Raw genomic sequence first — 15,858 nt, 5'->3', positions numbered from 1 at the left:
TACTCGCTTACATACCACCATTAATTCCACAGCGCTTTACAGACATGATTATCACTATACCCACCAAGGCTCAAAATCAAAACTCCCTATCCATTAGTCTTTGGAGTATGGGAGGAAACCGGAGAACCCGGAGCAAGCACATATAAACACGGGGAGAACATACAAACTCCTTTCAGATGTTGTCCTTGGTGGGATTTGAACCTAAGACGCCAGCACTGCAAAGCAACAGTGCTAACCACTGAGTCACAAAGTACCACAAAATTAAACAATATGGAGTGACAATTGCACTCTACAGTATCCAACTTAAAGTGACTGCATGATTAAAGTGACTGAGAAAACATTATATGTTTAATTTATAAAGAAAATTGTAATTTTGCCCTCTTTTTAAAAAAAATAAAATAATGCAGGTTATAAATATATTATGTTGTATCATAAGATGGTTGTCTATAGATTTATTGATACTGCCTGCTTGATCGCTTTTTATATGTAACAGTTACTAGGTGGCCGAGCATGCGCAATCAATCTTCTGTCATGCTAGCGGTGCTCAGCTGTGACAGTATAATTCCATCTCTCCTCTAATGCAGTAAAATCCCGGTAGTGTTATATGCAGAGCTGGATGGGACAGAGGAATCTAATTTTACTACCCTGTGCAACTCGTGTGACAGAAGACAAACAGGAGCAATCAGTCACAGTAACTGCTCAAAGGCAATAAAATTACATTCCTCCACCCCTGATAGCTCTGTTTATATATCTCCAAACTGTCCCTGGACCCCGTATTGAAGGAGATGTCCTGGGGGTCAGATCGATGCACAAACTTCAGCTGTGTCTTCAGAATATACACTAATTCTCTACTCTATTTTTGAGGGAGAGGAAAGTCTATAGCTGTGAGCTACATGCTGCAGGAGAATTTTTTGTGCTTACAGCTCTAAATTATGCTCTTCTTTATAGGCACTATGTGCTGGTACATAGAAATAAATCTCTACATACAAACTGGTACATCTCTATATATTAAGTATATAAAGATATATATTCCTTTTTATTTTTTTCTACAATCTTCCATGGACTTTTTTTTGTATATCTATTATATTTTTTATGTTGCATAGTATACTATGTTTTTAAAATTACAATACATTTCATACGATACATACATACATATCTACACACAGTGAGGAAAATAAGAATTTGATACACTGCCGATTTTGCAAGTTTTCCAACCTACAAAGAATTGAGAAGTCTATAATATTTATCAAAAGGTACACCAACTGTGACAGACAGAATGAAAAAAACATTTCCGAAGATCACATTGCACGATTTGTAAATAATTCATTTGCATTTTATTGCCTGAAATAAGTATTTGATACAATAGAAAAACAGAACTTAATATTGGGTACAGAAACCTATGTGTGCGATACAGAGATCAGATGACTCCTGTAGTTCTTGACCAGATTTGCACACACTGCAGCAGGGATTTCGCCCCACTCCTCCATACAGATAGTCTCCAGATCGTTCAGGTTTCAGGGCTGTCACTGAGCAACATTGACTTTCAGCTCCCTTCAAAGAAAGACTTTCTATTGGATTCAAGTCTGGAGACTGGCTAGGCGACTCCAGGGCCTTGAAATGCATCTTATGGAGCCACTCCTTAGTTGCCCTGGCTGTGTGTTTCAAGTTATTGTCATGCTGGAAGACGCAACCACGAACCATCTTCAATGCTCTTACTGAGGGAAGAAGGTTGATGTTCAAAATCTCAAGATACATGACCTCATTCATCCTTCCTTCAACACGGTGCAGTCGTCATGTCCCCTTTGCAGAAAGCTCCTCCAAAGTGTGTTTTCACTCCTATACTTCACGATTGGAACAGAATTCTTTGGGTTGCACTCATTCTTCTTCCTCCAAAACACGGCGAGTGCAGATCATACCAAAAAGTTCTATTTTGGTCTCATCTGATCACATGACCTTCCACCATGTCTCCTCTGGGACCATGCAGAAGATCACTGGCAAATTTCAAATGGGCCTGGACACATGCTGGCGTGAGCAGGGGACCTTGTGCGCCCTGTAGGATTTTAATCCATGATAGCGTAATGTGTTTCTAGAGGTAATTTTTGTGACTGTGGTCCCAGCTCTCTGCAGGTTATTGACCAGGTCCTCCCGTGTAGTTCTGGGCTGATTCCTGACCTTTCTCAGAATCCTCCTTACCACACGAGGCGAGATATTGCATGGAACCCCAAGACCGAGTAAGATTCACAGTCATCTTGTGTTTCTTCGATCTTCTAATAATTGCGCCAACCGTTGTTGCCTTCTCATCATGCTGCTTGCCTATTGTCCTGTAGCAGATGCAAGCCTTGTGCAGGTCTACAATTCTGTCCCACATGTCCTTAGACAGCTCTTTGGTCTTGGCCATGGTGGAGAGGTTGGAGTGTGAATGTGTAGGTTTATAAAGAGAACAAGTTCAAACAGTTGCAATTAACACAGGTACTGAGTGCAGAGTAGGAGGGTTTCATAAAGAAAAAAATAACAGGTCTGTGAGAGCCAGAATTCTTGCTGGTTGGTAGGTGATTACCGTATTTTTCGCTTTATAAGACGCACCGGAATATAAGACGCACCCCAAACTTAGACATAAAAAAGGTAAAAAAAAGAAAAATGGGGTCCGTCTTATACTCCGGTGTTCTCTTACCGGAGGGGGGCAGCAGTGGTGGTGAAGCGGGGTCACAGGAGGCACAGGTTGTGCTGGCAGGCGCGGCAAGTCAGTGGCAGCGGGGTCCGTGGTTGCAGGTGCCGTGGCGTCCGTGGTTGCAGGCGCGGTGGCGTCCGCGGTGGCAGGATCCGTGGGGTTCGTGGTGGCGGCAGCAGCCGTGGAGGGTGAGCCGTGCAGCAGGCCGGTGCAGTGAGTGTCCGCGGTCCCGGTTCAGTGGTGGCAGCGGCGGCGGCGACTGCTCAGTGGTGGCAGGGACTGCTCAGTGGTGGAGTGTGTCCGCGGTCCCGGTTCAGTGGTGGCAGCGGCGGCAACGGCTCAGTGGTGGGAGCGGCGGCAACTGCTCAGTGGTGGCAGCGGCAGGGACTGCTCAGTGGTGGAGTGTGTCCGCGGTCCCGGTTCAGTGGTGTCAGCGGCGACGGCTCAGTGGTGGGAGCGGCGGGGACGGCTCAGTGGTGGGAGCGGCGGCGACGGCTCAGTGGTGGGAGCGGCGGGGACGGCTCAGTGGTGGGAGCGGCGGGGACGGCTCAGTGGTGGGAGCGGCGGGGACGGCTCAGTGGTGGGAGCGGCGGCGACGGCTCAGTGGTGGGAGCGGCGGGGACGGCTCAGTGGTGGGAGCGGCGGCGACGGCTCAGTGGTGGAGTGTGTCCGCGGTCCCGATTCAAGTAATGGCGCCCGGAGCGACGCATGCGCAGATGGAGCTCTCATCCAAGGGCTCCATCTGCGCACGCGCTGACTCCCGGAGCAGCGCGTGCGCAGATGGAGCTCTCATCCAAGAGCTCCATCGGTGCCATCATTTGAAAGTGGGACCGCGGACAACTGGTAAGCTGCACAGCCGCCCGCCCCGCATGAACAGAGTGGCAGCCAGCAGGCTGCCCGCCCACCCTGCGTACAAGCCGCCGGGTACCTGTGCTTGCGTGCGGTGGCAGCCGGGTACCCATGGCTGTGTGCGGGCGGCAGCTGGGTGACTGTGTGAGGGCGGCAGCCGGGTACCTGTGTGAGGGCGGCAGCCGGCTGCCGCCCGCACAGGCACCCGACTGCCGCTCGCACACAGCACCCGGCTGCCGCCCGCACACAGCCATGGGTACCCGTCTGCCACCGCATGCAAGCACAGGTACCCGGCTGCCGACCACACACAGCACCCGCTGCCGCCCGCACACAGCCACGGGTACCCGGCTGCCGCTGCACGCAAGTACAGGTACCCGGCCGCTTGCATGCAGCCACAGGCACCCGGCCGCCTGATCGCCTCAGACAGGACCCCCCGCTACTGCTTTATAAGACGCACCCCCATTTTCCTCCCAAAATTTGGGGAGGAAAAGTGCGTCTTATAAAGCGAAAAATACGGTACTTATTTCATGCAATAAAATGCAAATTAATTATTTAAAAATCATCCAATGTGCTAATTTGATGATGTTTAACTTACTATGAAAATGTGTATTTGTTATGCAATGATTATTTCTCTGTTTTGTACCAATGTTTAATAAAAACGATCTGATTAAAAAAAAAAAAAAAATCATCCAATGTGATTTTATGGATTTTTTTGTCACAGGTGAAGTGTTCCTACAATAAAAATTACAGACCTCTCCAATCCTTGTAGGTGGGACAACTTAGGTGTTTGGAGCCGTATGCAGACTGACCCAGTGGACAGAATTGGTTGAAAATTGTTATGTATGCTATTCAAGGCATGGGGAAATGGAAGGCACGGGGAAACTAAAAGCATCTTAAAAAAAAATTTTATACCAAAACTCCCCACCAGGTGAAAACGTGGCGCTGTACAGTGAGCGAGCGGCCCATAAACCGTGTGCCGATAATTGGAGATGTCACAATGGTTCCACAGACTAGCATAACTGTTCAATATAGCCGCCATCATGCATGTGATCATGTTCATCCTATGCGGAACATGCTCGACGCTTGAGTGTAACATGACTTGTGGGATGCTGTGAACTTCTAAAATGATGCGGTCTTTGAAGTCAGCCAGGGTGTCAACATTTCCCCAATAAACACGCTCTTTCAAGTGTCCTCACAACCAGAAATCACAAGGATTGAGATCAGACGAACGCGGTTGCCATGCGCTAGGGAAGGAGCTGCTGAAAATCCTGTCATCGGGAAAATGTGCACGCAGAACATTCTTCACTTGATTTGCGATGTGAGGAGGTGCTCCATCATGCATGAAGGTGGTCGTCTGACGACACTGCTGCTGTTGGAGTTGCGGAACAACCACTGTTTCCACCATTGTCTGCTATCTCGCTGCTGTTACGGAAAAGGTAGCAATCCCAGTTGTCCTCATTTCTCAGAGGATGAATGATGAGGTGAAGCCACACCAAACGGTTACCTTTGGAGAACACAGTGGAGCCCCCTCGACCGCATGCGGATTTTTGGTAGCCCATATGCGACAGTTGTGTGTTCACCGTTCGATTCAGGTAAAAATGTGCTTCGTCTCACCAGAGAATATTCCATGGCAGATTGCCATTTACTTCCACTCTCGCCAGAAACATGAAAGCAAATGTCATACGGGTATCATTGTCACGAGGAAGTTGTTGATGGCTGATTTAGTACGGGTATGTCCGCAAGACCTTTCCACACTGTGCTGTATGGGAGCCCCAATTACCTGGAAACCGTGCGTGCACGGCTGTTCCCCGTCAGGGTTGTTCGTGCCTTGTTCCACAACGGCAGTGGCAATGTCCTCCACAACTTCTCTGTTTACCGGTCAACGCCCGCACCCTGGCTGAAGACTCCGTAACCTTGTTGCCTCAAAACTTGTCGTCATCTGTCTCAGCGAATTGACAGCCATTGGACCGCTACGTGTGTGAAGGTCTTACAAACGACGACGAAAGGCTCTCAGTGCAGCTGTAGCGTTCCTGGCATTCTCATAAAACAAACACACTAACAGCACACGATCCGGCAAAGAAACAGGCATCTTGCAGAGTGAGTTGCAAGGCGCGCTCTCTGTACAGTGCCACTTTTTCACCTGGTGGGGAGTTTTGGTAAAAAAATTTTTTTTAAGATGCCATCCGTTTCCCCATGCCTTGAATAGCATACATACCAGTTTTCAGTCACTTCTGTCCATTGGCTCAGTCTGCACACGGCTCCAAACACCTTAGGTTATTTTATGGCCACCTGGTATGTGTATATAGAGCTCTGGCAAAAATTAAGAAACCACTGCAAAATTGTCAGTTTTTCTGATTTTTCTCTTTATATGTATATTTTTGAATAAAATGTAAATTTTTTTATTCTATAAACTACTGACAACATGTCTCTAAAATTTCCAAGCAATAAATTTTGTATTTATTTTCTGAAAATGAGAAATGGTCAAAATAAGAAAACCATGCACTGCTTTCAAAACTCAACTAATGCAAAGAAAACAAATTCATAATCATCTAGAAACAACAATACTAAGGTCTTAACTCCGGAAGAGTTCAGATAACAATATTTTGTGGAATAACCATGATTTTTAATCACAGCTTTCATGCGTCTTGGCATGCTTTCCACCAGTCTCTCACACTGCTTTTGGGTGACCTTATGCCACTCCTGGTGCAAAAATGTAAGTAGTACTTTGTTTGATGACTTCTAACTATCCATCTTCCTCTTGATTACATTCCAGAGATTTTCAATGGGGTTCAGGTCTAGAGATTGGGCTGGCCATGACAGGGTTTTCATGTGGTGGTCCTTCATCCACACATTGATTGACCTAGCTGTGTGGCATGGCACATTGTCCTGCTGGAAAACACAGTCCTCAGAGTTGGAGAACATTGCCTGAGCAGAAGGAAGCAACTGTTTTTCCAGGATAACCTTGCATGCGACTTGATTCATACATCCTTGGTAAAGTTTAATCTGCCCAATTCCAGCCTTGCTGAAATATCCCCAGATCATCACTAATCCGCCACCAAATTTCACAGTGGGTGCATGACACTGTGGCTTGTACGCTTCTCCAGATCTCCGTCTAAAGATTAGACCAGGTGTTGGGCAAAGCTGAAAATTAGACTCATCAGAGAAGATTACCTTACTCTAGTCCTTTATGGGACAACCCTTATGGTTTTTGGCACACTTCAGCCTGGCTCTCCTTTGCTTTTCATTGATGAAAGGCTTTTATCTAGCTTTATATTACTTGAGCCCTGCCTCTAGGAGCCTGTTACGAACTGTTCTTGCTGTGCACTTCACCCCAGCTGCCATTTCTTTTGTAGGTCACTTGATGTCATCCTGCGGTTGCTGAGTAATATTCGAATAAGATGACTGTCATCCCGGTCAGTGGAGTCGCTTTTGCAGTGGCTTCATCATTTTTGCCAGAGGGGTGTGTGTGTGTGTGTGTGTGTGTGTGTGTGTGCATGTGTATATATGTGTGTGTATATATGTGTGTGTATATATGTGTGTGTATATATGTGTGTGTATATATGTGTGTGTGTATATGTGTGTGTGTATATGTGTGTGTGTATATATGCGTGTGTGTATATGTGTGTGTGTGTGTGTGTGTGTGTGTGTGTGTGTGTATATATATATAAATATTATACAGTATATATATCTATATATAAACTATATGGATATATGATTTACTGTATCAAGCAAAGTATGTGGAAATTAACACTAGAAGTCCCAGAGAAGGGTCATCTAACATTTCTACCATTGGAACCCTATGGAGCTCGAAATTCCTGGGACTTCTAGTGTTAAAGAGATTTCAAAGTTGAAAAAGGGGCTTCAGTAAAATGGCACCTGTGGAGGAGCATGCGCAGATTGACCTCCTGATGGTCTTCAATAAAAATGAGCTGAGATCTAAATCTGCGCATGCACTGCCACTGGCGTAATTTTCTTGAAGACGGCCAGATGATCAATCTGTGCAAGCGCCATCCACGGCGAGTACGCCGCCAGCAAAGACATTAAAATAGGAAAAAAATACAGACACCAGAGGCAAGTTAAGGGCCAGAGCAGACCTGTGAAGACCCTACTCACAGTCCCACCCAATGCACCGAAAATTTATGAACCCCAAACTTCACAAATGATGATTCAACAACAACCAGGATGCGGATTTTTTCACTGAAGGCATCTATTGAAACTGTATAATAGGCTTTTCTTTACCATGCATAATCGTGATGACAGGTTCTCTTTAAACGTAGAACATTTTGCAGAGAAAACTCCACATGCAGCTCTAGTTTAGATTTAGGGGGAAATGAATGTCTAGATTATGTTAAGGGAACATCATTAACAAAAAAAAAAGAAAAAAGATCTAAAACTATATAAAAACAGAATGTGCCTGCCTCAAATAACACCCAGAAATAGACTAATTAAAAAAGACTGTTTTAATTTAAATGGCAGACAAAGCCGCAGACACTATTTTACTAAAAACAGCTGCAAGAAAATATACTTTTTCCAGTGACAGTGGGACTGAAGAATTTAATTATAAAAAATATCGTTTTTACATTCTATTCATTGCATTGCTCTGCGAGTTCCAAGTGAAAATATCAAAACAGAACATTCGAGAAAATATTTTCTAAGCAGGAAAATAATCTAGTGGCTTACCCTTGAATTGCACAATTTCTCCATTCTGCGTTTTTGGCAGTCCTTTCAGGCAAACCTCAGTGGTAAGAGCAAGCTTCACACCACAGCTTCCCAGCAGGAAACCAATCTGATGCCCACCAGCATCCTGTTTATGAAGAAGAGACCAGAGAAGTCAAATGGGCAAGAGAGTCAGTGCTGTGACTCATTGACATTGCTGTGATTTTATCCTGTCATCGTGGAGCAAACATGGAGGCTCCGCTGCTGCACAGTATAGTTTAGTATAATATCCAGCAGTATATGCCGGTCTGATTGGGTCCAATGGTTAAGTGCCATTTGGCTATTGAGACAAAACAGTTTGTATTGGGGGTTCAAGAATTTGATTTTCCTCTGACATCCAAATCAAAGAATTCTCAGACTACAACTAGGAATTATCAATATTTTAAATTTTTTATCTTAAAATCAAAATTTCACAGTTTCTACAAGTTATAATTTTTCAGTCTTGGTAACAAATTACTCCATGTTATTTTCCTTTTCTAATTGGAATTATTATATCTCATTGGTAGAAGAGATTGTGACCAAGAATTTGTTCAAACTACAGGATAAAGCCTAAAAATAAAATTGGTCTGATTGCACATGGTGTTCCTAGTATTTGACCCCACCCAGCCACCCTCCCCTCTTTGTGCACTATGGAAATCCTAGAATTGCTGTTTTCCACTGTATTCCTCAAATTGGTATCAATGTATAAGGCACTAGACATTTAAGAGAATCTGCCAGCACAAAATGACTGTTCAAACCAAGCCCACTAACCCTTGGTGTAGCAGAGCAGAGCACTGCCCTTTCCCACCATCCTCTGACTACTTTAAAGCCAGAGCTGTCAATCAAGAAAGAGGAGGTGAGAAGGAACTTATGAACTACTGCTCAGGCCCACCATTGGTTTGTATAGTCATTTTCTGATGACAGATTCCTTTTAACTTAAAAGGTAGAGATGAGCAAACCTGAATAGTAAAGTTCGGCGTTCATACCGAACATGGATTTTACAAAAAAAAAAACTAACACTCTCTCGCCATCTATCTATATCTTTCCTCCGAAAATGATCTGTTTATGGCTGGCTGTATGTGTGCAGAGACCCGAACTGCCCAATCAATGACTTCCATTGATGTTCAGGTCAAGTCCGGGTCCAGAACCGAAGGTCTAGCTGAACCCACTGAACTTAATTTCAACGCGTTCACACATCTCTACTTAAAGGCTAAATGGGGATTGTGTGTGGTCCTTATTCATTCCTTTATTTATTTATTATTTTTTGGATGCTGTATAGATTACAAAAGGTAACAGAATGGGAAATAGCATTTTTGTGCATTTTATTGTTTTTGTATTTTTGATTAATATGCATTACACTGCTTTTTTTTTTTACATCTTTTTTTCTATTGTTTCCACTCAGTATTTGTCAAAAACTATTGTAAAAAGAAGTTCATAAAAAAAAAAGGTCCTTCTGAACACTATAGACATAACTGCACTCTCTGATTGGGTCCCAAACTAAGTGCTAGCCCATCAGTAACAGCGTATTATATATTATACTGTTTAGTTGCGATGACATTGTGCATTTCCAAAAGATTTTTTTGCTGCAATTAGACCTTGCTATAATAAAATGGCCCAGACTACATTATATATTCAATTATTCAAGAAAAAGTCATGAGCATAAATTATGAATGGCTTTGCTTTCACTCTACGTCATTCTCTCATTTGCTGGAATTACATTTTTAGGTACAATTACTAGCAAACGTCAAAAGGGCTAAGAGGAGTCTGCATTTGGAATAGTCACCGGAGATTGAAGGCCGGAGAATGTGTCCAACATTACTCTAAATTTTATTGTTACCTTTCTAGTAAGAGGTACCTCAATCGGCACTGGAATGACTTGAGCCAGGAGACAGCCGTAAAAAGCAACCATAAACATGACTGGATCGTTATTGGGATAGACCAGGGCCACCTGAAAGAAGGCAACTCGTGAGAAGATCGGCAGTACAGTAAATTAATCAGTAACTGGATTCAATACTGCAAGCTAAGCATATAGTTATACAAATCGATCGTTTATAAGAGAAAAAAAAGTTTTCAAAAGTGAATTTCCAGGCAAAGACTCAGTTACGATCGGTGTCCCATTACCAACAATCTTAGGGTGGTCTTACCCATATGGTAGCTTTTAGCTGAACACTCTTCTTCCCAACCTCTCCATACACATGGACGCTCAGTTTGGCCAAGCGTGAATTTGTATTAAATAGGGAGCAATGATCCTGGCAAACTCCTTTTGTAGTGATACACCTCTAAGATCAAAATGTCAGTAGAATTCAAGCAATCCAAACCTTCTGTCCTCCAACACTATTGGTTGGAGAAGATTTGGATAGGCCACATGAGAAGGTTGGCCAGTCATGCCAAACCCAGTGGGCCTGGCCCACATTAATATGAAGGCCTTTAAAAGGTGTTGTGTCATCATCTTAAGTGGGCACAAGTGCAAAGTGATGTTTAAAAAAAGCAACTTTTTAATTCGCTTGGTAATAAATTTTCACTGCCTTCCCAAGAATGGAGATTTTTCTTTTTTGCTGTACTGTTTACTGCTCATTGCTTAGCTTACCGGCCACAGCTGCAGTCTAGCAGAGGTGGCCGGTCTTTTAAGCAAGGAGCGAGCAGTGTTTACAAGTTCTTTGATATAAAGCTTTTAAGTGCAGATCTAAAGCTGCCTGAATCACCACTACTGCAAGCCTCCGATGCTTTACTTACAGCAAAGATGGGCTGCAGTTGTACATCGCCCAGGCCAAAAATATTCAGAAATTGCCCCCTCCATTTTTTGTAAGTGTGTGTGTGATTTGCTCCTCCTGCACCTGTGATGCCTCCACTAGTGGGGGCTTAGCTGCATCCTGCTAGAGAACTAGTTTTTGGCCTGGGCGATGTACAACTGCAGTCCATCTTTGCTGTAAGTAATGCTTAATTTTTGGAGGATATTTTCCTCTTTATGTTGCTATTCTTATATATAGTGTAGGGACCTACAAGCATGAGATTCCCGTAACCAACTAAAACCTCATTTTTTGTACAGCATGCAGCCAGGCCCCTTTCTGTTAGGCCTTGCATATTAGAGTTCCTGTCCCTGTATGGTGCACAGATGGAGTACATGGCAGCCCGCCTGATTTAATAGTATGGGCGTCACCTAGGCTGCGAGCTTGTGACTGTGCATCTGCATATGTATACAGCGCTCTATGCCATCAGTTTACAGTTTTACCATTCAGAAATCGCCCCCTCCATTTTTTTGAAAGTGTGTTTGTGATTTGCTCCTACTGCACCTGTGATGCCTCCACTTAGTGGGGGCTTAGCTGCATCCCGCTAGAGAACTAGTTTTTGGCCTGAGCAATGTACAACTGCAGCCCATCTTTGTTGTAAGTAATGCTTAGTTTTTGGAGGATATTTATTCCTCGTTTTGTTGCTATTTTTATAAGCCTCCGATGCTGCAGAGACTAAGCTGCGTCTGTCTGCAGCATCGGACAGCGCACAGCGCAGCACAATCTACCTGTAAATCGATTATGAGTGCAGGAAGCCGAGAGGAGAGGACGAGCGCACTCTGCAAACTAACTCATGAGAACAACCTTTTAACTGTAAGAGAAACTGCTGCTTGTCCGGTTATAGAGCAGGACAACCAATGTTACTATATGGTGTGGGTGGAAACATGTAATAAACATGCAATATGCATTTTAAAGAAGTCTATCAGTAAAGAAGTTTGTTTTTATAGAGTGCTGTACTTGAATATATATATGGAGTGGGGTTTACTGTCTACCCCATCCTCTGTAGAACAGTGCGCTCTCAGCTGATTTGGATAATTAGCAGGGGCAATACTTTAGGAAAAAAAGGAACAAGAAGGCCAACGATAACACCACTTAGTATTGATCCCCAGAGTCTAAAGAAAGCTGTGTACATTGGCCCCAGAAGAAGTAGGTCAGTAGTAAAATCTATATCTGTGAAGAAAAGTTGACCCTTGTATACTCGGTAGTGTGGAATACATCATATTGGACATACAATGTTTTGGTGTTTTATGGCTTAAAGAAGGCCTATTGCCAGGTCAAGAGTGGCCAGTTTTTCTCTTACTTTATTCCCACCGATCCATGCTGTTTTTTTGTTGATCTTAAATCCGCCATCCAATTCCAGAGATTTGGGCTTTTTTTTTTACTAGTGCTAATGTTTATGTTCTTTACAAGGGATGATCGAATATTACAAATATTCAGCAATATTCGGCTTCGCGAATATCTGACGAATAGTTCGCCGCTATGTGAATATTCGATGCGCAATGTAAGTCTATGGGAAGCCCGAATATTTGCTATTCGGCAACTATTCGGGTTTCCCATAGACTTACATTGCGCATCGAATATTTGCAAATAGTCGAATAGCGGCGACCTATTCGGTGAATATGGGCGTTGCCGAATATTTGCGTATTCGATCATCCCTATTCTTTACCAAAAGGGCGGATTCACAGGATTCTCTGGGCATTTTTCTTTAGGCTGTGAACACCACCCTTTTAGTTGAGACCATAAAAATTAGCCCAAAAAAGAAGGGAATTTTGTTTACTTACCGTAAATTCCTTTTCTTCTAGCTCCAATTGGGAGACCCAGACAGTGGGTGTATAGCTACTGCCCTCTGGAGGCCGCACAAAGAACTACACTTAAAAGTGTAAGGCCCCTCCCCTTCTGGCTATACACCCTCCCGTAGGAGTACAGATTCCTCAGTTTTAGTACCAAAGCAAGAAGGAGGAAAGCCAATAACAGTTTCAAAAACAAATTCAATCCGATAACATGATCGGAGAACTTAAGAAACAACATGAACAACATGTGCACCCAAAAAACGAAACCCTAAGAACAAATAGGGCGGGTGCTGGGTCTCCCAATTGGAGCTAGAAGAAAAGGAATTTACGGTAAGTAAACAAAATTCCCTTCTTCTTTTTCGCTCCTAATTGGGAGACCCAGACAGTGGGACGTCCAAAAGCAGTCCCTGGGTGGGTAAAAAGATACCACATGAACGGGCTGTCAGACAGCCTCTTCCTACAGGTGGGCCACCGCCGCCTGAAGGACCTGTCTACCTAGGCTGGCATCTGCCGAAGCGTAGGTATGCACTTGATAGTGTTTGGTAAACGTGTGCAGACTCGACCAGGTAGCCGCCTGGCACACTTGCTGAGCCGTAGCCTGATGCCGCAATGCCCAGGACGCACCCACGGCTCTGGTAGAATGGGCCTTCAGTCCAGATGGAATCGGAAGCCCAGCAGAACGGTATGTGTGAAGAATTGGTTCCTTGATCCACCGCGCCAGGGTGGATTTGGAAGCTTGCGATCCCTTATGCTGACCAGCGACTAGGACAAAGAGCGCATCAGAACGGCGTAGAGCCGCCGTGCGAGAAATGTAAATCCTGAGTGCTCTCACCAGGTCCAACAGATGTAAACCCTTTTCAAATTGGTGAACTGGATGCGGACACAAAGATGGTAAAGTGATATCCTGATTGAGATGAAAGGAAGAAACCACCTTGGGAGAAAACTCTGGAATTGGACGCAGTACTACCTTGTCTTGGTGAAACACCAGGAAGGGAGATTTGCAAGATAACGCCGCTAGCTCGGACACTCTTCGAAGAGACGTGACCGCCACAAGAAAAACTACCTTTTGTGAAAGCCGAGAAAGGGGAACCTCTTTCAAAGGCTCGAAAGGCGGCTTCTGGAGAGCAATGAGAACCTTGTTCAGATCCCAGGGTTCCAATGGCCGTCTGTAAGGAGGAACGATATGACAAACTCCTTGGAGAAAAGTGCGTACTTTAGAAAGCTGTGCCAAGCGCTTCTGAAAGAATACGGATAGCGCGGAGACTTGACCCTTAAGAGAGCTAAGCGACAAGCCTTTTTCCAACCCAGACTGCAGGAAGGAAAGAAAAGTTGGCAATGCAAATGGCCAGGGAGAAAACCCTTGAGCCACGCACCACGCTAAGAATATCTTCCACGTTCTGTGATAGATCTTAGCTGAGGATGGTTTTCTAGCCTGTCTCATTGTGGCAACAACTTCATGAGATAAACCTGAGGCCGCTAGGATCCAGGACTCAATGGCCACACAGTCAGGTTCAGGGCCGCAGAATTCAGATGGAAAAACGGCCCTTGAGACAGCAAATCTGGACGGTCTGGTAGTGTCCACGGTTGGCCTACCGTGTCAGCGGCCGGCATGACCGATTTCTAGATGTGGCCAGCGTCCCGCCCCTCTCCTGACTGGCAGGTCCGGGGGCGGGAACGAACGGAAGCAGGCCGCAAAAGCCGGGGACTCGAGTTATCAGCGCGGCCGCCGTAAAAGCGCGGGCCGCGCTGAAGTCCCCGGCGCACCACAAGTGCCAGCCGCACCGCAGTCCCAGCGGCCGGCGCGACCGATTCCAGGAAGTGTGCCTGCTTCAGCTAAGCTGAATGAGGCCATGGCACAAGCGCCGTAGCGCTGATGTCCCCCGGCGCACTACAACACCCAGCATGCTGCGGTGTGAGCGCCTGCACGGGGACACAGAGTACCTTGAGGATGCAGGGCCATGTCCCTGATGTACTCCGCTCCATCCAGCATCTTGTCCAGGGGCTGTAGATGGAGCCCGGTCTCAGTGCCTGGAGACCAGTAAATCCCACTTCACCCAGAGCCCTGTAAAAAGGGATGGGGAAGGAATCAGCATGTGGGCTCCTGCCGCCGTACCCGCAATGGGTACCTCAACCTTACAAACACCTCCGACATACAGTGGGGTGAGAAGGGAGCATGCTGGGGACACTATATGTGTCCTCTTTTCTTCCATCCGACATAGTCAGCAGCTACTGCTGACTAAAAACAATGGAGCTATGCGTGCGTGTCTGACCTCCTTGCGCACAAAGCTAAAACTGAGGAATCTGTACTCCTACGGGAGGGTGTATAGCCAGAAGGGGAGGGGCCTTACACTTTTAAGTGTAGTTCTTTGTGCGGCCTCCAGAGGGCAGTAGCTATACACCCACTGTCTGGGTCTCCCAATTAGGAGCGAAAAAGAAAACCCTGAAAACATAGAGGAGCAGTGAGAATAAAAAATATACGTCATACGACAGACATCACTGGATTACATACAGTCAATGAAAAAAATACAACAAATTGTATTGCAAGAAGATAAGATGGTCGAAATGTCTATATGGTGGGAAAACAAAAATGATCACACTGGCACAATGAAATGGACATGACTCAAATGATCGTGGTGACTACAGTTAAAGGGGTTTTCCAGTTTCAGAAAAAAAAAAACAAAAAAAAAAAAAAAAAAACTGTCTCCAGGAACAGTTTTAGGTTTAAAAACAAAAACAAACAAACAAACAAAACCTTTGCTTTACCCACTCTCACCTGGTCCAGGGCTGAATCTCTGCCACTGCCCTGGTCTTTGATGAAGGGACGTCAGCGTTGCAGACAAACAATCACTGAGCTCAGCAGCATGTGCTGGCTATATCAGCGCCACCGCCGAGCTCAGTGATGGGTTGCAGCACTGTTTTCTTGAAATTACTGCTGCAGACAAACATCGGAGGCTGGAGCAGAGGTGGAAACCCTTCGCCGGATCCAGCGCAGGTGAGTAAGGCTACATTCACACTTCCGTCTTTTTGCATCAGTCACAATCAGTTGTGTAACTGATACAACAGATGCGTT

General features: G+C 45.0%; 1 protein-coding gene across 1 annotated transcript in view; it reads right to left on the bottom strand.

Moving 5' to 3' along the window:
- Positions 1-8,168: 8,168 nt before the first annotated feature.
- LOC142281712 (disco-interacting protein 2 homolog B-like) overlaps positions 8,169-15,858 on the bottom strand; it is a 20,184-nt gene continuing 12,494 nt past the window's right edge. The window contains exons 4-5 of the mRNA XM_075332884.1: positions 10,050-10,160; positions 8,169-8,321 (exon numbers count right to left, since the gene is read on the bottom strand). Of these exons, the coding sequence (XP_075188999.1) occupies positions 8,169-8,321; positions 10,050-10,160 (264 nt within the window). The remainder of the gene's footprint in view (positions 8,322-10,049; positions 10,161-15,858) is intronic.

The sequence above is a fragment of the Anomaloglossus baeobatrachus genome, unplaced genomic scaffold (assembly GCF_048569485.1).
Source record: "Anomaloglossus baeobatrachus isolate aAnoBae1 unplaced genomic scaffold, aAnoBae1.hap1 Scaffold_4797, whole genome shotgun sequence".
Taxonomy (NCBI): domain Eukaryota; kingdom Metazoa; phylum Chordata; class Amphibia; order Anura; family Aromobatidae; genus Anomaloglossus; species Anomaloglossus baeobatrachus.
Note: the sequence above shows the minus strand (reverse complement) of the source record. Positions and strands in the feature narration are given on the sequence as shown.